Source organism: Colias eurytheme, chromosome 2 (assembly GCF_061535395.1).
Source record: "Colias eurytheme isolate Ceu_HAF_F1 chromosome 2, ilColEury1 Martin Lab GWU primary, whole genome shotgun sequence".
NCBI lineage: Eukaryota > Metazoa > Arthropoda > Insecta > Lepidoptera > Pieridae > Colias > Colias eurytheme.
In genome coordinates this window covers 10,114,612-10,138,039 of record NC_142981.1, presented here as the reverse complement: position 1 = coordinate 10,138,039, position 23,428 = coordinate 10,114,612, and the positions used below count along the sequence as shown (strand labels likewise).

The 23,428-nt window shown below is 33.2% G+C and overlaps 1 protein-coding gene across 1 annotated transcript in view; it reads right to left on the bottom strand.

Annotated features, from left to right (window-relative positions):
• Nucleotides 1–7: 7 nt before the first annotated feature.
• Wnt6 (Wnt oncogene analog 6) overlaps nucleotides 8–23,428 on the bottom strand; it is a 34,609-nt gene continuing 11,188 nt past the window's right edge. Inside the window, exons 2-6 of the mRNA XM_090108214.1 lie at nucleotides 13,523–13,743; nucleotides 1,461–1,567; nucleotides 1,098–1,304; nucleotides 652–792; nucleotides 8–381 (exon numbers count right to left, since the gene is read on the bottom strand). Coding sequence (XP_089964340.1) covers nucleotides 61–381; nucleotides 652–792; nucleotides 1,098–1,304; nucleotides 1,461–1,567; nucleotides 13,523–13,743 — 997 coding nt within the window. The 3' untranslated portion in view covers nucleotides 8–60. The remainder of the gene's footprint in view (nucleotides 382–651; nucleotides 793–1,097; nucleotides 1,305–1,460; nucleotides 1,568–13,522; nucleotides 13,744–23,428) is intronic.

Genomic DNA, 23,428 nt, shown 5'->3' with positions numbered 1-23,428 from the left:
AAGTACATAGTTTGTTAAAATTATTTATTTAATTAACCATTTAATACATTATCTATCACATTATAAGCACGTTTGTATGTCACGTTTTACATAACATGTTTCACATATAACTTCGCAACACCATTTGAATTGACAATTACAATTTTCAGTCTCCCTAATTGTATTTTGTACATAACCTCTCCTACAGCATAGTTGATCGCAGCTGTCTGTGCCAGCTGAGCTAATATTACATTGGCGTCCTTGGGTGCCTAGAGATCCAGTCTTCAAATTTGGCATACAGAAGTCTGGCGATTCTTCAGAATATATAATATCCTTCTTGCCAGGCCGTTTTATGATTGGACTCTCTGGCATAAAGCTATCACCATCGTTGTTGGCGATTACCTGTTAAAATATCAGAACTGTAAATCTATTGATAAAAATTAAGTTATGTGTAGTGGTTGCTCACATTTCCGATTAAGATTTATGTCAAAATAGAAAATATTTTTATGCAAATATAAGCGGGACGTAATCTTCCACCGACAATAAAATTTTACAATCTGATAAGTTATAATAAAATTGTAATATTTTGAATTTTAAAAATATCGTTATCGCATTTAAATTCGTATACAGAAAACATTTCATTCTTATTTGTAAATATTTAATGTACTTTACCTTAGCAGCGCCTTCAAATTTGTCTCTTAACTTATCACCGACTTCTCTAAATGTTGGCATTCTCCACCAGCAAGTTCTGAGGGTGCAGGAACCTGACAAGCCATGGCACTTGCATTCTACCCTCATGTTGGCTTTGATTGCCTAAATAATAGAAATAGCAGTTAATAGTCATAGATAATTAAGTATGCTTGACACTTTTTGGTTTTGTTATAGCCATCTAGGTAACTGGATTCGATAAACGTCCGTTTATTAGATCCAGTTAACCGGTGATAACTAGATAATGTTAGTTTGGAGCAGATCGAAGAAGTAATATTTCTATATAGCATATTATTTCATAAATGGCAAATACTTTGTTAAATTTATTTGTGTGCATTACCGTCATCATTCATAATTTCTGCTACAGTTAAAACGACATCGAGAAACAAATTAACAAAATTCTTACTAACCAACCTCCCAGCGTTGTGATTATGGAGCTTTATAAGCGTTTTGATATCGCTTCGTTTTCTATATCTGCTGTCCATGAATTCCCTGGACTTTTGTAGACCGAAGCGAACATTGTCACTGCAGCCGCCCCACTGCCACCGGTCTGTTTGCGCTGGCGCAGGTGGGAGGGGTATCGTTGCTACGCGTCCACGACGAGGCTTTGGTACTTCCTGTTTATGGGAACATTCGATTTGTTATAAATTATAATTACTGCCACTTCTAATGCTCTAAACATAATAGGGAATCAGTGGTGATAGCTAAGAGGGAGTCAGATAAGATAGACAGATAAGATAGATAATAATTATCTTCGTGGATATATTGTTCACCTTTTCACACGAGCATTCGAGCAGTGATCCCGCCGTGCACGCTCTGGTGATAGCATAGGTGACACCGGCAGCTGTGATGGCATTCACGAACCCGGTCTCCCTGGTGTCTGTAACAAAAAATATTAGTCAGATTTCCATTTTTTTATAAACATAGTTGTTTACAACATATTACTTAAAATAATCCCTAGTATTTAGAATGTTGTAATTTATTTAGGTAGTAGGTAGAGTTTTCTCTCCCTTGAATATTTTTTCAAAAATTTTTATACCTCAAATATTAAAAAAAAAAAATATTTATAACCTGTATTAAGACTACATACCTAATATTAGTTTCAGAATAGAAACTGTGCGACAAAATTGAAACGAATTATTACTAGGTATTCCTAATAATTCGTTTCAATTTTAACCCCAATAGTGTTCTGTTAGACCTATATTCTATGAAATTGAATGTACATGATATTTCTATAGCATACTATTGGACTACAAAGTAAGGAGAAATATTATAGTTATTTAAAATTCACACTCAAGAAACAATGGAACCACAATTAAATATAACCATTGTCGTTCACTAAAATAAAGTTTAGTGTTACTTTGGCAGATTCGTTACGGTACCTAACTTAGGTTTTAAATGAATACTAACATAACATTACAATGTGAAGTTGTTGACCCAAAAATCAATATTCACACGGCCATAGTAATAAATAGAGATGGGCTTGACGAATTGCAGTTCGATACATAAAATATTTGAACATGTTACACGGTTCGTTAGTTACACTACTAGAGAGTAAGGATCATTTGACATGAAACTGTATGAGAATACATTTTTAGCAAGACTGGATACGAAATATGGACTAATTAATGATAATAATGAATAAATCGTTTAGTTAAAAACAGTTTAGCGAAGACAAACTGAGATCTCGATATTCATCAAACAAACGGTGCATATACTATCTAGTATTCATTGGTGTAAAGAAGTGTGAATTAAGTATTTTATATTACTAGACTACTTTTCTATTTCTAGTCTTTGTGGACAGCCGATCTTAAAGAAACAATTGAAGATAACATATTATAAGGTAATAATATACATATAATAACCTATTCAATATAAGTTAAATTCCAAAAATACAATATGGTCATTAGTAATCCAAAAAAATCTACAAATTGTTCTATTAATGTATTTCGCTCACAATTCTGTATTCGAACGGTCGTTACCACATAATTTACCATGACTAACCATTTAAAATCGTGTTTGCGGTTCTTAATTCTGTACTATCGCGGTTATAAAGATTAACTGACTAGACGGAGATTGGACCTGGACCATTTTTTTAATTGATTACCTACTGTCAAGACAATTTACGTGAATTTGCGTTTTTTGGAGATGCCCAACTTTTTATTTTTTTCGATTATGGTAACTAACTACCCAATATTTTGGGAATAAAAAATATTTTTAAATAATAATGGAATACGTGCCCACATACGTGCCCACGGGTACACACGAAAGTAATAAACATTGCTTCTTGGACTTTCTTCTATATGCGCAATAATTAACTGTAGGTATCTATTGTGGAAACAATGTATACCGATGTAGGCTGATTCATTGTTGCTCAAAAAAAGAAGAAGAAACAAATATTAAAAATTGTGTTCACATTTCAGTTCACATACGAGACAAGAAAATGTAAAAAAATGTAAAAAAGAAAATCTATTCCCAATTCAATATCATAAAATAGAAATGACACGCATAGGCGTCGTTACATTTATTAACAAATGGAAGTAATAAACAAAATTTTAAACCTATCTTAGGGCTCAACCGTTGGAGTGTTCATTAAATTGAGATTAGATAACTACGGGTTTACGCAATGCTACAGTTGACAGCAGATCGGCATCGCCTGCGCCTATCGATGCCATGCTAATTGGGCCTCATATACTCGAGGCCTCGTATCCTCGCATTCCACCATCCGTCCCCAAGATACAGAGAAATTTATTGCACAAACAATTTATATAATTGACGTGCGACAAAAAAGCGAGAGTGCACACCCATCAGACGCAGAATTCAAGCAGTAATTACAGCGCTTACCGCTGTAGTCTGCGATATTTCATGGGTATTTTTATCTTCGATTAAATTTCGCCCGGCATCGTCAAGGATGCGTCCTCCGCTGGAATTATGAAAGGAATGTCAATTTCGAAATATCTCGCTAGACATTTGGATGGTGGAAAAAGTTGAGGGGGGACGATGGGAACGGGAATGGCGCGGATGCCCGGCCCGTGGCCGACAAGTTTTAGGGAATTTCAAGAAGTTAACGTTAACAATTTACATGTTACTCTTCTTTTTATTTGGTATTATACGCTCGTTAAGCAATGTGGATTTTTTACAACACTAGAAGACGACAGTGTTTTAATATAAAACAAAAAAATCTGATATTACATTTTTGCCATCTAAAAAGTATTCGAGTTGCTTTAATTGAGCAGCGCTTAATAATTTATATAGACTGTGGGCAATAGCTGATTCACTTTATGAAATTCCTGTTCCAGCAGGAGGCGTCATTGTATTTTTTACGCTCAGTGCGATTCGCTGTCAATAGGACAGCGCGGTCGCGACACTCGACCGTCATTATAAATCTGTGGCGGTGAGCTCAGAGCGGAGCATTCCCCGCGAGCCTCCCGTGTTATGCACTGTAATTATCGCAAAACTCGACCCCGACTCACAAATATGTCGTTGGGAACGAGGGACATGACATTCTCATCACCAAACGCTAAGTTTTTTCTATCGTCTCCGCTCGTCGAGTATGCGGTGCCCTGAGACACTCCCACGACGTCCGTCTTCAATATTTGGCTGTTTACGACATTGCTTTTTGCGGGCGACACGAGCGCGCGGAATGCCGCTATTCGTGTCCGTCTGAATAATTCAGCGAAATTTTAAATCGATCAATAATCAATGGTTCGAATTGATTCACACTTGCGGGCTATACGGCTTCCATAATATCGGTTTTTGTAGCGTCAAAATACTTGGAGTCGTTCCAGCCGTGACATGCTGTCGATCAGGGCACGTGCTGAGGCGGCTTTTTGTACGTGTATTGTAAAATTATACTTTAAAAGACATGTGCTTGTTCATACATAATAATTGTTACCAGAGTTTACACTGAAATTATTTCGATAAAATAATGGTTATACATCAATTTTTTAAGAGTAGGTACCTATTTTTATAATTAATGAAATGAAAGTTTTTATTCTGCTGTGAAAATAATGAAATTTTCAAGAAAACATTAAATTACAACGAAAGTACAAATTATACACCTAAGCAAAAGTTGACAATGCATATCGATACTCCTTGACCAACATTTTGATTACAATTGTCATTACACCCAAAAATAAACATCGATAATATTTACTAACCAGAAAAAGCTTGATAAAATGTGAGTTTAAATTATATTATACAACATGGATCCAGTGATGATATTCCACTATTTTACTTTCGGAGTTGTTCTGTACATGTCAATATTTGATGAAAGGGGTCCTCCTTCACCGCACGAGTTGAAATTCTTTCAAGATCCAGATGATGAAGACGAGTGATAATGTTTATAATGATATTGTATGGTAAAATGTAAATTACATAAATTTATTTTAAAGGTATGGTCTATTTTCTAAATATCAGTTTGCCATAAACCCTGAAGGAAATGATAATAGAAGCATTTGGACATTTCCTGATACAGATGTTAGAGAGTGAGAGAGAACTTTAGTACCTGTGTGATATATTATACTTAAATAACTAAATAAAGTAACTACTTGTGAATGAATTAAGAAATTCTAATAATTGATTTTATAATTTAATTACAAGTATCCTTACCTTTCAATACCAATAAATATCATTTATTAAGCTAAACATTGTCGAAACTAAATATGGAGAACAATTTGTAAATCACATTCCAAATCCGATCATAATTCCAAATTCGCAAATGACTTGCAAAAACATACCTACCATGGATTAATAAAAACCCGCATTGTTTGATACCCTTTCACAATCATTAGGGGTCTGATAAATTTAAAGGACATCAGCGAAATAATTTCAAAAACAACATCCGCGATAGTAGCTGCAATCAGTATAAATGGACGCTAAAAACAAAGATTTAGGTCTCGCGACAGTTTCCTCTCGGATAAATTTTGATTTGTCCGTCGATGACGGCAGCCCAAACTTTTTTCCCGCCGACACGCAGTATGAATCACATGTAATTACCCTTAATAACCCGTTACAAGTTTCAGGGCTTTAATGATCGTATTTAAAAAGGTCCAATTACAACATTAATCAATTGCAATAGCGATATAAATTATATTGATATAAGCGGAGAGCGAATACCTCTGTGTACGTCAAATTGTGTAGATAAGACTCGCGGCGACCGAGATGATCTTTCGCAGGCCATATGTGAAATTGCTGGGATTTTGCAATTTTAATTTTATTTATAACGATGCGGTGAAAGGCAGAAATGTTAGCAAGAAGGGTTAATCTGAAGCGTAGAGTTTAAGTAAGATATTCCTGCATACAGGCGAATTATAAATTAAGATGTGCTGCTGAAATTCCGCATCCTCATATATGAACATAATATGAAAAGCTTCATTTATTTCATCTATTTCGTAACTTAACATCACGAAAATTAAATATCCAACGGACAATTTTCAATAATGTTCAGTTACATTTTTGTAAACGTTTCTTATGTTTTCACGTTAGAAGTCACAGAGTTCAAGTAGCGAATAGGTATATTAAATAGATTAAAGGCGAGAATTTATAATTAGTCTATCAAGTAATAGGAAGCTAGGAGGTAAATAAAAAAATTGAAATGTCATACTAAATAAATAAATCGCTATAAGCTCACACTTGGCCCACAAGCCAAGCGGACGTACCCGCTAGATAGTGATAACTGAAACCCGCTCTCAGATAATGATCGTGTTTGTCTGTGGCAACTTTAAATTGAGCATTCACGCACACCCCCGTAGGAATTTTAGATTTGATATGGACATCAAGCGACACTTCTGCCCTTTGTCGTTAACAACTTTCAGTTTATTTTATTGTAATTCCGGTTAATAACTGATATATTGTATTCATAATAAGCTCCGTTTTGGCTCGGTTCACTTGGCATTGAATGTTGTCACTGTTCTTTTGGATTACTTTTATTTCTTGTGGAAATTCATGAAATAGTCTACGGTATGTATGGACTCGAATTTCAAGTATTGATCGATTAAACTTTAACATGGTTTATGTTTAGCGTGTGATATACGAACCGTAGTAAATGGAATACTTTTGTAATTTAAAAATATAAATACAATTAATCTTATTGAAGATACGCTTAAGGAAAATATCAATAGCAATGGCCTCTGGTGAATTAACGATGCTTCCTAGATAGGTATTCAGTCCGAGCTATTACTATAAAGTAAGTAATATTTTTTTATAGTTAAACGGGTATAAACTCTAAATTCCTGCACGTAATACTTCAACCCCATAAGTTGCGAAGAGTGAAACATGGGTGATGTTTCCTAGACCGAGAAGAGCGTCGCGTATCGGGTGTCGCGCAAAACCGCTGTCATAAAACATGTATGCTGCACTACCTACGCGTTTGTGGAACTTTACCTTCATAAAATTATCATACTAGTTTTTACCGCGACATATAAATGAGACGACAACGCGCCATGGCCACAGCGAAGCCTCCACCGTCTCTGTCCAAACACAAGAAACAATTTTAATACTTTCCCCTTTGAAATTGAATTAAGATTACACATTTATGACACGCTCTTAAGCTTATTTATGCCACATAAATCGTCAAATATAACGACTTAAATTATCCAAGCGTAACACTATAAAAAGAGAACAGATGACTTCTTTAAAGAGGATCAGTTTAATACCGGGACAATACATCGAGTTGTCACAGCGACCGCATCGGAATGTTTGAACGAACACGAGCATTTTATCTCATCTGATTAATTCAAATATTTAGCGCAATAAATACAGGGCCGGGGTGGAGGGGGTGCGCGTTTCGACTGTCGGGTGACATGGTGGATGGGGGACGGCGCGCAATTGCGTCAGTGTCAGCTTGTCAGTGCGCACCCATTGTGGGCTCCTCTGGCCGATATACGAGCGCCGCAGTCGCAACGTGCTCTTGATTTATCGACGTCCCATAGAGGCTCTACGACGGGCCCCGCTGTCGCCGAATAAAGCGAATTCTCACGCTACCGATCGCACGCGCTCCCGTCTTCCACCCGTATTTAAATTGAACGATCGTTTCTCATTCCTTTCCCCCAGATATTTTACGTCGAGTAATACGATACGACACTGTCCGGCTCTTTCTGCAGTTTTCGCGTTCCTTTTTCCCCTCGGCCCGCTATTGTTCACTTGTCAATTTCTTTAGCTAATGCGAGTAAACGTCTCATTATGCGGTGCGGTGCGTCCGCGACGCGCATTGCGTGTTGTGACAGCAACCACCCACCGGAAGGAGCACCGTCATTCAGCCGCACACAAAACGCGAATACTTTATTCAACGTACGTCCGATGGCTAATTTGAATGGATTGTGCTCGCTTAATAGGAATAATTAGCTCTGTTAAAGCGTGCATCCCGAGACGACGCGACGCTGTGTCTCCGCTACGAGTGGTTTGTCCAGTTATCTTCCTTTTCCTAGTTAAACATTAACCTTCGAAGGACATGCGCGTTCGAGGTTGCGTCACATGGCATTAAATTATGGTTACGGATATTCAGCGACACGTCTTATTTAATACATATAAATAGCTTTTTGAAGTAATGAGCGTGTTTTAGCGCAGACATAAACCTCGACACCATTATCGTCACGAAGCGAACGATAAATAAAATTCCTTACGCTTCGGTTTTAATTTTATTATTATGCGTTAAAGAGTGGTTCATAAAAAGTAATCTTGATCTCACGCTATTTTGCCATAGTGAAGGCATTTTCTTTAATTTGGCGTTGGCTGAGGCGACGTTGACAAGTGCGGATTGTCGCCAGCGCGCGCGGCTGTCACGGCTGACAGACGGACGGCCGTTTGTCCAAAGAAAATACAAAAAATAAAGTGGAATAATCCAGTATTCAGTCGCGGGTGAAAGGGACGTATGCTCTAATATAGGTTTGAAAGAGACGTGGAATCTCGAATACTTGTCTTGTGGATTCTCTACGTGATGCTTGTGAGATATAGCATCTACTAACAATTTCGTGCTTGAGACGTCGATTACGTTCGTTGATGTTTGAATTTCAAATAGCCCAGTGGAGCTATTGTTTATTGCAGCATGAGCCAAAGAGCTGACATGAGTTATATCGAGTACTTATAAACATTTATTTAAAATACATTTGGTGATTTTCAATCAAATCGGTCTTACTGATTTCGGCACTTATAATTTTAGCTTCGAGTCAATAAAACTGTTGCGTTATAACAATCAACATTTTTATTTTAATACTTTTCAATCGTACGAACTAATTTATATTTAAAAGCAACGATTGAGCATTAAACTTTTTTATTAATTTCGAGAAATACCTTATCTCGTATAAAAACCGAAGTATCAAGTTTCCATTCGCTTATTGTAATCAACATTTAAAAAAGTATTGAATGCATCGAATCGAAAGCCGAATTAGTAATCAATATCGAAATTAAGACCATTATCCGCGTGGAGGCTGCATGGGAGCGACCATACGAGTGAACAGATTAGATATAACAAAAATACTCCGGATATTACACTATAATTAAGAACATTTACGTGTTTAGGGCGCCAAATTTATCGCCGAGTTTTTTGTTGATATGAAGCCATTCCTGGGTATTTATGGCTCGCTGTGCGGGTACGTGTGAGGTCCGTACGGGCAGTAGTCGGGTTATCGCGTGGTATCTTTATGTGATCCCGCTGCTCCTTCCAACCTGTCGACACTTAATGGTTCCCCGAGATTAGTACGCGATCCCAATATTTTGGGAGACCGTGTTGCGGGATTGTTTATAGCTTAATTAGGCTGTTTTGTATAACTCGAAATTGGTCGCTGCGGCTCTAGCCAGATAACGTGTCGGGGATTTACGATTTGATATCCTAGTACTGACGTATACCACGGGGTTTGGTGTACGTGTTTTGTTTTTATTCACTTTTACGATTCTAAATTCCCGACAAACTAGTAAATTCAGTGGGTTTGTATTTATTTACTGCTGGTTGATTTATGTTATCGTGAGATGTGAAATTAAGTTTAATAAACCACGTTAAGTGTTCGATTAATTAACGCATAGTTATAGACAGTTTTAAATTTACTCAATTGTGTCAAATATGTAAGTGTCGATATTGTTCTAGATATTTTAAAATACCTCCTCTAAGATAGAATTCCTTCCCGGTTCTGCTTAGTAAAGATTTCCGCGTTTTCTAGACTAGCGCGAACCAACGCACAGACAGACAAAAAAATCTAAAAATCACTATCAATTGTGCTTTAATGAAGAACCCGAAATTATATACAAGTAAAGGTGTGTGTGTGTATGTGTGAAAATCATATTTTTTTCGTCTTTAATGAACTAATTTGTTTAATTATACCTACAGACATACCTATCGATAGACAATTTTATAAGAAACTAATGTGAAAAATTAACGAATCCTTAATATATTTCAGGTTTATATAAAGGAAATAAAATTAAAATTACCTACAACCCACTTTTAGTTAATCGTTATAAAAATATATTTAATGTAAATTATACAACGGAATAAATTTTCTTAATACAAAGCAGGTAGGTACATAACTTTTATACTTTCTGATTTTTATGACATTAAAATTCACTAATTAATTAATTCAGTTCAATAAGTAATTGTAAAAAATATGTAAATAATAAAAAATGAAATCAAAATTAAATCGTCTTACAAGCACGATTAAAAATGTCATGAATTATAAACACACTAAATATAGCTCACAATATCCCCATACCTAAACATACATTTATATAATATGTAGATTTCTTGAAGATAACAGGATTATAAGTATTAAAATGAAATATTATAATTAAGTACCTATATATTACTTACGCTCGGTGGTCACTCGACAGTAAGTGAAGTGATAAGGTTGTTTAAGTAAAAATGAAATCCTTATACATTGATAACATTTTGACACAGAAAAAAGAACGAAGTGAGGAATGCACGGAGTTACTAATGAAAGGGACCAATTAACGATTTTTTTCCCCGTCACTGATTATACAGGTTGCTTTAATTTGTAAGGAAATGATTTATGAAGTTTTAAAGATAAAATTCATTAATAAGTATACTTAGATAATTAGATTATTAAAAATATTACAATTCATTTTGTTGTGTTTCAATAACTCTTAATTGTTCAAAGCAATCGTACATAAACTGAAACAAACTCAAAAAGATTCAGCAAAATACAGTCAATAAGATAATATACGATATATATATCTTCTTAAAGGTAATCTTCCAATATAAAATATATCGAATAAAGTTGAAATTATTCGCACTGTATTGAGGTTATTTGTTAATCTATTTAGTTGCGAGGCATTTGTTTACTATTTGAGTTTTGTACATTAAAAAACTAAAGAAGCTTTAAACTTTGGTCAAATTAAAAAAGAAAAAAACTGAAATACGAATATTTTGTGTTTATAATGTGTGCTTATAATTTAAATAGTAATTTTTTGATTTGTTTGAAGTATGAACAAGTAAATATACCAAAATAAATTTAATTTAACCTATGACTATTACTGTAAAATAATCGAATAGGTAGTCGTATCATTAGATTTAGTAGATACCTACATCATTTATAAATTTCATCATAAAAATAATTGAATAAAAAAACATCAGCCTGTATATAATACTGTCCCCATCAGCGTGTGATAAAAAACCGGGACTAATTCAGTTTTGTATCCCGAAGCCCGCCACCCAAAGCTGTTGGCAGCAATTTATAAGCTTTTAACCTAATTTGTTGCTATACCACCTTACTATAAAACACTCGTGTCTTATTCTATTTGAAGTGAAATTTTCCCATTGATATACAGGGTAGGTATATTTTTTAACCGACTTCAAAAAAAGGAGGAGGTTATCAATTCGGCCGGTATGTTTTTTTTTTTTTTTTTTATGTATGTACACCGATTACTCCGTGGTTTCTGAACGGATTTACGTGATTCTTTGTTCGATGCGGGATGGTGTCGAATTGGTCCCATAAAAATTTTATTCGGATAGGCCCAGTAGTTTTTATTTTATGAGCATTTTTGTCTGTATTTGTAAATGTTGCAAGTGCAAGTTTGAAGTCGGTTGTTTTTAACGCAGTTATTGACTTGTTACATAAATTAATTAACTACATACTAGGAAAGTTTATAGCGTTTTAGGACATGAGGACCTATTTATTATAAGACTTGATGTTCGTCAATCCAAGTCAATACTGATTATGACTATTATGATGAAGGGTTTTGTGTTATATTTTAAATACAAAATAAACAGTTTCATTCGCGCAGTGAGGCTTCCAATTCAAAACTAGACGGGATAATCAATTATTAAAACATGAATATCATGTATCTCAAATTTTATTACGAAAAGAAAAGAATGATATTTATTATCAAATCAATGCAGTATAATATAACAATCCTAAAAAGATTTAAAACTTTTTATTAATAATTGTAAAACTGTTACTCCAAATACAAGCTCTGCTTAATAAATTCTGTAATTCAAATTGAAACATATGGAAACTTGACCAGTCTCGTAAAAACATTGGGTGCAATAAACAAGCAAAAATAAAATACATTTAAAGTAGTCTAAAGACTAAATGATAAATTATTGCAGCAAAAAACGTTAGACCATAATTGCAAATCGCATAATGATAAATAACCAGATAAAACAGTAATTCAGTTCTTATTTCATATAAATATCAAAAACGAATAAATAAAGCAACGAATTAAGCTATCGTTCCAAACAATAAAACATTTAATTAATGTATTTTACATTAACAAAACGTTCGATACCCAAAAAACAATAAAAACGCGTTGACATTTCCAACGACTCATCTCACAATAAATATATTCGGATTAACATTATTTGTTTTCATTTCTCGACTTCTGGGTCAAAAAGTGAACAGTAACAAACACGAGAAAAAAATATTAATTTATTCAGGTTTATAAATATTTCTCGTGTCTGGCGAATTTGTGACAAATACCACTTAATTTACACTAATGAATCACGCGAATGCACGTAGAGTTAATTATCCTGCAAAAAGTTTGCATATTAATGAAAAAACAACGAAACTAACACATATTTTTGGAGCAAAAAATACGTCATCATATTCATAAAAAATATAAATCTATATTATGTAGTGATTAAATCATCAATAAAACGAAACAATCAAAAGTCATTAATGGGGTATCGATTTGGAAATCGTCAGACAGGCATAAATAGCGATATCTCAGCGCATTAGATATACGAGCGGGCGCATAAAATCAACTCTTTAGGACTAATCGAATTAGCCAGAGATAGCTTTTAGATTTAACACATTTTGCATTCTTTTGTCCATCGACTAATAAAGGTGGCAGGTAGCGATCCTCGCCCAAATTTTACAATATCTTAAATGCTGATGAACTCATCGCATCGTACCGATAAATCTATTGATGTTTCTTTTTATTTTCGTCTTTCAATAAAATGTTATTAGTGGCAAAGTATCATGATACATTATTACGTAAAGGCGAAGTGTACTAATTAGTTTTATATAGCAGTTTTTTGTGAGTTGATATTTTTTAAGAAGCGTCTACATTTTTATTCTATTATGGTGCTGCGTATAATATGAACTTTGGACATAAATGGTATTAGTTATTTAATTTTAAAAGAGTTTATGTGTGTGAATTAAAAGTGAAATCAAATAAATTTTCATCATTTTTCTTTATACATACTAAATATCGATGAGTGTGTGAGTTTCCTCTAAAGATCAAACTTATAGCTTCTTGGTTGTTCCTCTCTACTTACAACTATACCAAGGAGACGACCAAAGAGTTCCTATCGCCAGTTTAAAAACAGTATCGATATTCAATGTTTCTTTATTACAAAGATAATATAATACTATGTATAAAATCTAACCTCTCATTAATATTTTCCGCATACTGCGCCTTTGTGTAGTACAATTCCAACGTCTATTTCTGAACTGGTGCCCGCACTCCGTAGCCCCGAGGGTCACGCCTCGTGTGATCTCCTTCAGCAGACCAGTCTCGTTCCTGCAGATTTGCGCCAGACGGCCTCGGGTGCGCCGGTTCTTCTTGCAGACCATTCGAGGGTCTAGGATTACTGCGCTGCCAGACGCCCTGGAACGAATGACATTGTTAAGATAGTTGAGCTTTGAAAGATGTATTTGTGCGTGCGTATGTGTATGGTGTGTGTGTGTGAGTGTGTATCTAGATTGTTTTCTGTAAATAAAGCGAGGTTTTAAACTGTTGTGACTATGAATTATGATTGACTTTAATGTTTTAATATTTTTCATGAACGCTTTTTTCCTCCTCCGTGAATCTTCTTTGTAATTTTAAGTAATTTGTAATGTATAGACTGCGTTTTTATTATAATTCATTAAATTATCTAATAGCTTGTTAATGTTGACTTGGTTGAATTATTCAAGGCAGTGCTTTTGACTGGAATTGAAACATGGATCTGTGGGTGTTTTTGCATTGTGCGTTTATAATAACTAATACTGAATATTGATGAATGATGATAAATAACATGTTAGTGGTGTTATATACATCATACACCGTTAAACATCAGGAAAGCTCAATCTATAAGTTCTTTTAAGTATCTGGTCAAACAGCGTTATCTACACAACTAACGTTTAAATGTTTCATCCTTTCTTATCTATCTTACTTACTCTTATCCTGTTCTTTTACTTTATTTGCTATGTATATTTTAATATTTGTATGTATGTATATGTATCTATTTGCACCTTTTTTAATGTTTCGCTATGCTCCTTCTACTATCCTATTGTTTATTTTTATTCAAACTTTTCCTATTTCCTAAGGTTGCCTGGAAGATATCGCTTCTTAGCGATAAGGCCGCCTTTTTGTAGCGCTCTATATTACTTTGTTTGTATTTTGTTTTGTGTGTGCAATAAAGTGTTTATTATTATTATTATCATAGTTATTTGTATATTAAGAGAAATCTATTATTTATTTTTTTGTATGACCTATTCATAGAGGATAATCACTACTTTAATGACTTTTTTTATTTACTTTAACTATTAATATTAGTTAATGTAACATCCACACACATTTAATTGAATACGAATATTATCACCTACGTATATGTCTCCTTAAGTTCTACGTTTATTTAAAAAACGTAAAAATCTACTTTTTCCAAATATCCTACGCACAACAGTCGCAGCTAGACACGACAAAATTATTAACAAAACCCATTTCCTATCTGATACTTCTTAAAAATGTTGGGTAATTAAGACATAATATTTTAGTTATTGCATCTGTTAATTGCGTTTGAATAGATATTAGTCAATAGTTTTCACCCACGTAGCCGTGGGAGGTAAAAAACATGAGGCTATTATGTACGAGTTGTTTTTGATATTGAATAAAATGACAATCATTTTTATTGGTGTTTTGTATTGTTTTATGGCATTTTATTTGCTGAATGGCTTGGTCAATATGAAGACAAATTATTAGATAATATTTTATATTAATTACCATGCTATGATTAATAACCTAGTTGTATATAATTAGTATTATATTCTATGTAGGAGTTCCTACTGCTGAGGCAATTTTGGATGTATATTGAACATTTAGTCACCAATCTGTTTGCTGCTTGACTTCAAAATCAAAATAGCATTTATTATATTTTGCTACGTATTTATGTAGATACTTTTTTGTTTACAATATTTAAACAGTTTTAAACTGTTTAATTTGTGAAATTAAAATTCACAGGAACGTTATTTACATATAAATAACAATGCACTTTTTACAATAGTTACTAAATACTCACAAAACACCATGTACCAAAATAAACAAACTATTACACACATAACCTAAAAATTTCGCAAACTTCCCGCGCGTCACAATCTGTTATCATGCATGTTTGTTACTCAATCACTACGTCTAACTTGTGAATGAAGTTTATTTTAGCCTGTTTACATCACACGTCGTCTCAATCCGATGAGATGCAGATGGAGTTATAGGAAAACAATTTTAAGCGACGCTTATTAGCTCAATTGCTTTGTCGTACCAAGTATCATATCGCCTTGATTTTTTTGTATGAGCAAGTAGTGTAGAGTTTTATTTTATTTTCTCAATGAAAAATATATTTTGTTTGATTTACTGTAAGGAGAGTGATTTGGAGTTATGTGTATTCTGTTTGATTGTTCTTCTGGAAGGTTAGAATAATTGTGTTTTTAGTAACTATGTATTATACATATACACATTTTATGAAGGATTTATCAATCTTATACTGTTTTACAGAGCTTTGTAGAGTTTCCTTCGTAGAGCATTACGCGCTTTAAAAGTTTCCCCACTAAAGCTTTCCATTTCTGTTTGATAAATTTAATTAAATAAAATTGAGATATTTCTTACAGAATAAGATTCTTTACATCATGCAACATGTTTGCGCTTTTAACTGAACGGAAATTTACAGGGCGTACTCTATAAACACGATCATTTTAAGTGCTATGCAATGTAAAACATCTTCAAACAAAAATCTATGATCAATTTCAAAATCGTTACGTTACATAATTACAGAAACAGTCGTAAAAGTCGACTTTTACTACAACTAGTGATGTGCTTCTCGCCGGTAAATATCGATTTACGATCCGACTCGATTGGTGAGAGATGTGCGCCAGGACGCGCTGACGGATCGACTGTTTACTCGATAAGAGTTCATTGTCAGAGAAGCAGAGTGCAAAGCTAGTTCGAATAAATTTAGACACGTCTGAAGACTTTACCGAGAACCGGGTCTCGATACTGATCGATTGTTTTACATTCGTTTTAAGACTAACGATTCGATAATAACAGTGTGTAAGAATAGAATCGTTATTTGATCGATAAGCGGACTGGTTATCTTTTCCGCTTATTTTCAGATGTGCACTGTTTACCACTTTTTATGTTCTACAAAAGTAAAAAAGCGTGTGTGCCGAGCATACCTACTTGTATAAAGTGAAACTTCTTCGGCAAGATTCAAAGATACCAAAATCGTCGCTTTATAACGTCATGACGTGGCGGTATTGCCATGACGCGACCTTGAAAATTTACTCTTAACGCGCCTAAAGAAGTTTCACTTCAAAAATAAGATTTTGCTTATAATCATAATTTTTTTTAATATTTTGACTCGTATTATATGTATGTAGTGCATTAATTATTTTAATTCTTATGTATTATGCTTTGTATTCGAATACTAATTCCAGTAGGGTTATTTATAAAAATCGTCAAATAACGTCCACAGCATTGACAACTTGATCCGAATTATGACATTTATTTATGTGCTTGATACATTGCGCAATTAATGAGGAAAGTCTGATAACAGTCGCTCTGTGTGCGGGCGGACGACTTATTTTAATTAAAATTGTCGAAAGCGAAAGCCGTACTTGTTTTTTTTTATGATCAATTACGATTTTTATTATGTTTGATATTGATAGATGATTGGAATATTTATTGAATATTTTTAAGGTTGAGGTATAAGGTACAGGGCTGTGAGACGAAATTTGGATGTATTAACAGCTGATCATTCAATAATAAGAGTTTCTGGAAAATAACGTTTATTTAAATTATTATAAATGACGAAAAGTTTTAGTACAACTGATAACAAGAAGACGAATATTATTAATTGACTCCAAATAGCACACTAAAATATTTTTCATACAGTTTGCCTAATGATGATTTTATGTCCTCTTTTACTTACCATAAACGCAATTTTTGGAAATCAGTTTACAAAATCGTGTATAAACATACCACTTATTTACACCACAAAAAACTAACCTACAAGAATTCTACAAATATTTATATTAAACAATATCTTTTATAGTAACTTTTATACAAATAAAGCCATAAAACAAGGAATTTGCAACAATGAACCCGGTTTCGGGCCTTCTTACTCATTGCAAAACCATGAAGTTTACAGGAAAGAGTTTTCAATCAAGAATTTAATTAATATAAACAACTAGTGGTAACGTTGTTTTACTACAACAGTAAAAGTCAAGATGCGTCTGATTTACGAGCAAGCCGCGCGATTGCAAGCGTAGGAAATGATTTTATCAACATCATACTTTCAGTGTTTACGGGCTTTCATTAATGGTTACTGAGCTTGTGGTTAAGGCTTCAAAAAACCTTTAAAAAAGAACGTGTGTGCCGAGCACACGTGTCAAAAGTGAAACTTCTTTGGCAAGATTCAAAGATACCAAAATCGTCGCCTTACTGTCATTTAAATTATTTTAATATCATTAAAAATACTTAATGCTTAATTAAATAGCAGTAAAGTCCAAGTGAAAGAAGATTTTCACTTATGAAGCAGTCCTAATCTGTGAATGTATCCAAACAATCTTCCCTAAACATTATCTAATTTTGTTTATATGTACATCAGTAAGTACATGTATGTTTGTGCAGAAATAGCCCAACCCTTAGGTAATATAACAACATTTTGGTATATATTATTAGTTGTACAAATATTTACCCAATGCTTACAGAATAACAAGACCTCAATGTTCTTGTTAATATTTCATAGGAATCTAGCGCCTCACTGATTGAAAGATTTGCCAAAAATGGTCCGCGTATTTATCTACACTTTAGATCGTTTCACACGGCAATTTTGAGTTTATGTTCTTGTTAAAATTATTTAACGTTTAATATTTATTTTTCAAAATCATTTATAGATTTTGATTTATTTAAAAATCAAGTAAAACACTTAAAATGTATAGTTATTTTCATATATATTTGAAAATAACTGAAACACTTATTAACTAGATTTATCTCTATATTCTTTCCTTATGGCAATCCAAACTTTAGTGTTAAACACATAATTTCACTGATCATTATGTATTTTGTACCATATAAAACAATTATGAACTGGTAAATGAATCATTCTTCTTTTTTTGCAATATATGTTAATTTCTGAACTCAAAAAGATCTAAACTACAATTGATTTAAAATAGAATGAAACTCCTAATTGATTTTTGATAGTAAAATCATAAGTCCAGAGCGTTATCATCTGAGTAACAAAGGAAAACTGCCTTTCGGTAACCTAACTTTTAAACATTTCGTATAATAGTGCAAAATCAACAATTACTTGACCTAGCAGTGTTGCTATCGTTAATCTAGGTTCAAAGATTTAAATCTCACAAGATCAGGCGAATCATTACCGACGCTTACATTAGTTGAGTCAATCGTAGCAAGAATGGCATGACAATGGCAACTCAATGACAGTTAAGAGTTACGATATATGTGGTTAAACACATATGCCATTTTCAAGCTATTTCTGAGAAACTGTAGCTGTTTTTGTATGTATTCACGCTATTAATATGAGTTCAAATATATAAATTACGTAACAAACAGTTTATCGCACACAAGAAAATAAGTATAAGTAGAATTATTAGTAGAGTCAGTAAGTAGAGAGAAAAGCGTGGAAATAGGTCGACTATTTTTATAGACTCATTAATTCATTAGAAATATTTAATAATTTCTATGCCTCCCGACAATACTCTTTTACCTTGTTATTTTTTCACACGAAGTAATTATTATCTTTATTTTTAGTTTCAATGTGATACTAGATAAAAATATGATTAAACACGTATTAATGAACAGAGTTGACGTTAAAATATGTATTTTGTCTATTAACTAATGGTAGTCGGATAAATAAATGCTGATCTGTTCAATTTATCTCGAATGCCGGGAAATTTCTTCGTAACTCGTTTCGCATCGTCTAGGGTGGTAATTTTATTCACACTTATACAAGATTAAATGGCTGAAAGGCTCCTTAAGAAGCTATACGTTTATAAATGAATGAGATTAGTTAAGTGGTTTGAGGAAAAAACGTAGTTATCTATACACTTGTGTATTTATAGAAAAAAGAAGTAGTGGAACTTGCTTAAGAATTTTGTTGTGTAAGGTTATTCCCAAATAAGGTTTAATACAATGAAGGGCTTTAAATTAGGCCCGATCGAATGCACTGGTAAATTTCGACCTAGTTGTTTGTATAGGTTTCAGCCTTTTTGTTTACTCAGGCTCAAATTTGAGCTATACCTTTCAGTGTAAAATCATCAAAATCACACCATAGTTTGAAGCAATTGCGAATTATTATACATTTTTAGCATATTTAGCATAACTTTTCCATTTAAAACATTAAGTATATAATTTAAAACGATATTGAGGAGTCTATATAAAATTTATGGACCTAAGAGTAAATTTTTATATTATACATATTTTTAAAATACAATAAACATGTGTTTTATGGCGTGATAAATTATCAAATAATAAAGATTACATGGAACGCATCGTAAAACCACAGAGGATGATCACCATATCTAGCTGGTGCGATAACCATAAAAATATATTTCAAATATCTTTTAGCACATTGTCATCGTATTCAGAGTGACTAATTTTGTAGTCGACTAATATTAGCTAAAATAATTATTAAATATCGGCTCAAGAGTACTGTTACGAATTACGTCACTGAACGGTTTCGGTTTATTTTGGCTTCAATTTAAGTGTATCTTAGTGACAGGAGTGTTTCAATGAAGTAAGAAAATGTTATCACTTCGAACTGAGATCGAAAATGAACTTTATGCACCAGTGTTTGGGTTGACAATAGTGCGTTGCAGAGATGTGTGGATAGCTGCCAAGTCGGTGACAAACCTGTGTCTATCCAGACGAATAAATTAACTGTGATAAGTTGTATGTCAATTAATTATTCTTCAAAGCACCATCTGGTGTGAAAGTCGGCTAACCGGGGTGAGGAAGCGGTGTAATGATGGACAGGCGAGCGTAAGACGGATTACACGCTCTATATCTGTGGAAGTCCGGGATGGGTTGCGGACAAACCCGGATGTAGTGTGCTCGTGGCTTATATACGACAAAATTATAGAAGATTTACACTAGTGTAATTGCTTGTTCGAACATCGAGAGGTTCATATGGTAGTGTCCCTAATAGGTAGAAAAGAAAATTTTTAGGAATGTTTCAATTTCACTCAACGTCCTAATATTATGTGGTGGTTTTGGAATGGTGTGCATGTATGTAGAGCATGTAAGCAGTCGGTTCTTCACCAAATTTCTATATACAATCGTGGTATTCCGCCCTTTGAAGTTACCTTTGCATTATAATGCTTCTTGCGCATTAAGCTAGAGCCTAATTAGTCAAGAGTTATGAAACTAAATATGTAGTTCAGTTTAAAGAGGTGCTTAATATTTCAACTGTGTGCTCTCTGCTACACATTGCACATGTACTTACAAAAGGCGTTATTCTTAAAGCACATAATTTAAATTGTAATTATTGACATTTTGAAAAGCTTATAAGCTTATTAATATTTGATGTTGTCGGTGATGGATAAGTCATAAGATATAGAAACAATTCATAAATTTAAGTGGGCTGGAACCATTTTGTGTAGCGACTTACTGTTCTAGAATATCCTGATAATAAATTATATACAATTAAATATAGCAGGAGAGGTTTAAATATCATTTAATTAGGAACGAAAATATCGTAACAGGCCGATCGTATCTTGACCTAGGTTAACAATAAGATCGTTTGGCACAAACACAATTCTCTTTATCGTTAATACTGATATATTTACAGTCACTAATTACTGGGGATTTATGCGGTTCATTGGGCCAGGATTGGCGTGTCCTCTTTTCGTTTTAGGGTAGACAAAATTTGACCTATAATTAATCTTATCTTTAATTGAGTTTGCAACAATACTTAGATATTATTAAAATGTGTAATATTAGACTTGCATCATTTTATGTTTATCATTTTTTATACATCTACTAATAAAACTAATTGTAAGTCCCCTTAGTATTAAAAAGCTGGAAGTAAGACACCAAATATTGCCAAACCCAATGTACTTATCCGTAATAACGTCTGAATTATGAACTACACCAATCGTAGGTATTTCCTATTCATTCAACACGACATAGACTAGCACCAGGTAACATCCAAAATTGTCCCATCTACGTTACATTAAGAAACTGGTCCATTTAGCACCACTAGAGCGATGCCCTGCGTCGCACACGGCGCGGGCCGCCCGCGCATGTTTGTGTACCGCTTAGCGGGCGGACGCTAACCGGTGTCGTTGTGATATGGAGCGTCATAGATTAGGTAGGGGTTGCTTTGGTATATTAAAGGATATATTGAGTACTAGCGCTTCGCTCGCGCTGTCTAAAACTTAACACACTATATTATGTATACTTACCCCTCTTGAAGTAACAACGTAAAAATTCGTTCCGTAATTTTAAAGATCTAAGCATAAATAGCGAAAAGCAAGTTAAAATGAAATGAAAATGAAAAATATTACAAGAGCACAACTGCTTAAATTTATTAAATTACCGTAGAGTCAATCCCTTTTCCATATTTATCCATTGTCACGAATATTTTGTGTGCACATGTCGCAATATATAGTTATTACATCTATAGGTAATGTTTGTAATATTATTTACAATCACGCAAGATATTATTGAGTCATAATATAATGTTAATTATGAGCTGTAAAATATGAAATCGCTATTTTCTCGTGCATCTCGCCTTTACATTGTCTCCAAAGAAACGATTTTAAATTTACTGAACTTAATATGTTTGTATGTCTCGTGACAGTGTATTAATAAACTAACGAAGTAATTATTCTCATATACACATAATCATCAAATGAAATATATAACATACCTACTGAACATATTCCACATATTATAAAAAATTAACCGTAAATTGGGAAGACATCATTTCATGCAAAGCTTACTCTAATTGTAGAGTTTTTGGTTCGTTTTGTTTAATATTTATTAACAAAGAATATATCTTACAAAATACATAAATTTTACCAGTTCTGTTTATAACATAATCTTTGGCAATGCGTTCAGCGTACAGAGAACTTCATTGTGCGTAGCATCACCAATTATCGGAACGCAGCCATTATGGCTATGTCAGTATGACCTGCAATGGCGCTAAATAATATTTATTTTATATATTTTTTAACCTTATTAGTTATGTATTTCTTTAAGAATAGGTGGAGGTACAAGGTTATTATTGTAACTGAGTATTTCTCTCATATCACTACATCCATTATGACGCTAATAAATTAGTGTAGTGATTTATATACATGGAGAAAAACATATAGGTGAAAATAATCATGAATTTGTACGACACGTTTTTCATTCTGCTCTCCAGTTATATTATGAGTAATACAATAAGATAAATTTATCACGTATAATCTTAGTTGTCATGTCGTGTTATTGTTGACTATTGGAAATAATAACTGTAGGTTTCAGGTTTATCCTAAAAAAATTAAAATAAATATATATAACGGTATTTTATCATAGTGAAAAACTATTGGTAAATCAAACATACTTTATACTCCGAAAGATTTTTCGAATGTCGAGCACAAAGCGTCTATGAAAATAAGAAAAATGTAGCACCATTAAGATATCGAGCCTTTACCGCCATTTTAGCGCAACCGACAAAAAACACATTTTACAGGAGAAGGTTTTTTTTAAATATTTTTAAAAAGAAATGTTCTAGAAAATTGAAATTTTACATACATTAATGATTTTTAGACATTTACATATATAATGGAAAAAAATACAAAAATATTTAGTATTTAAGCTATTTATGTCGCTTAATTTATTTTTGCTGTCATAATCTAAGGTTGTTTTGGCATTTACGATAAAAATATCCATTAATATTAATATTACAATAAACTATGTTTTGATAAATAAATGGATATTTTAAAAGGTGTTTAAATGAAATAGTTATAAAATATTGAAAATGAAAGTTTATTTCTATTAAACAATTGGAGTAATGAGATCAATCAGCACA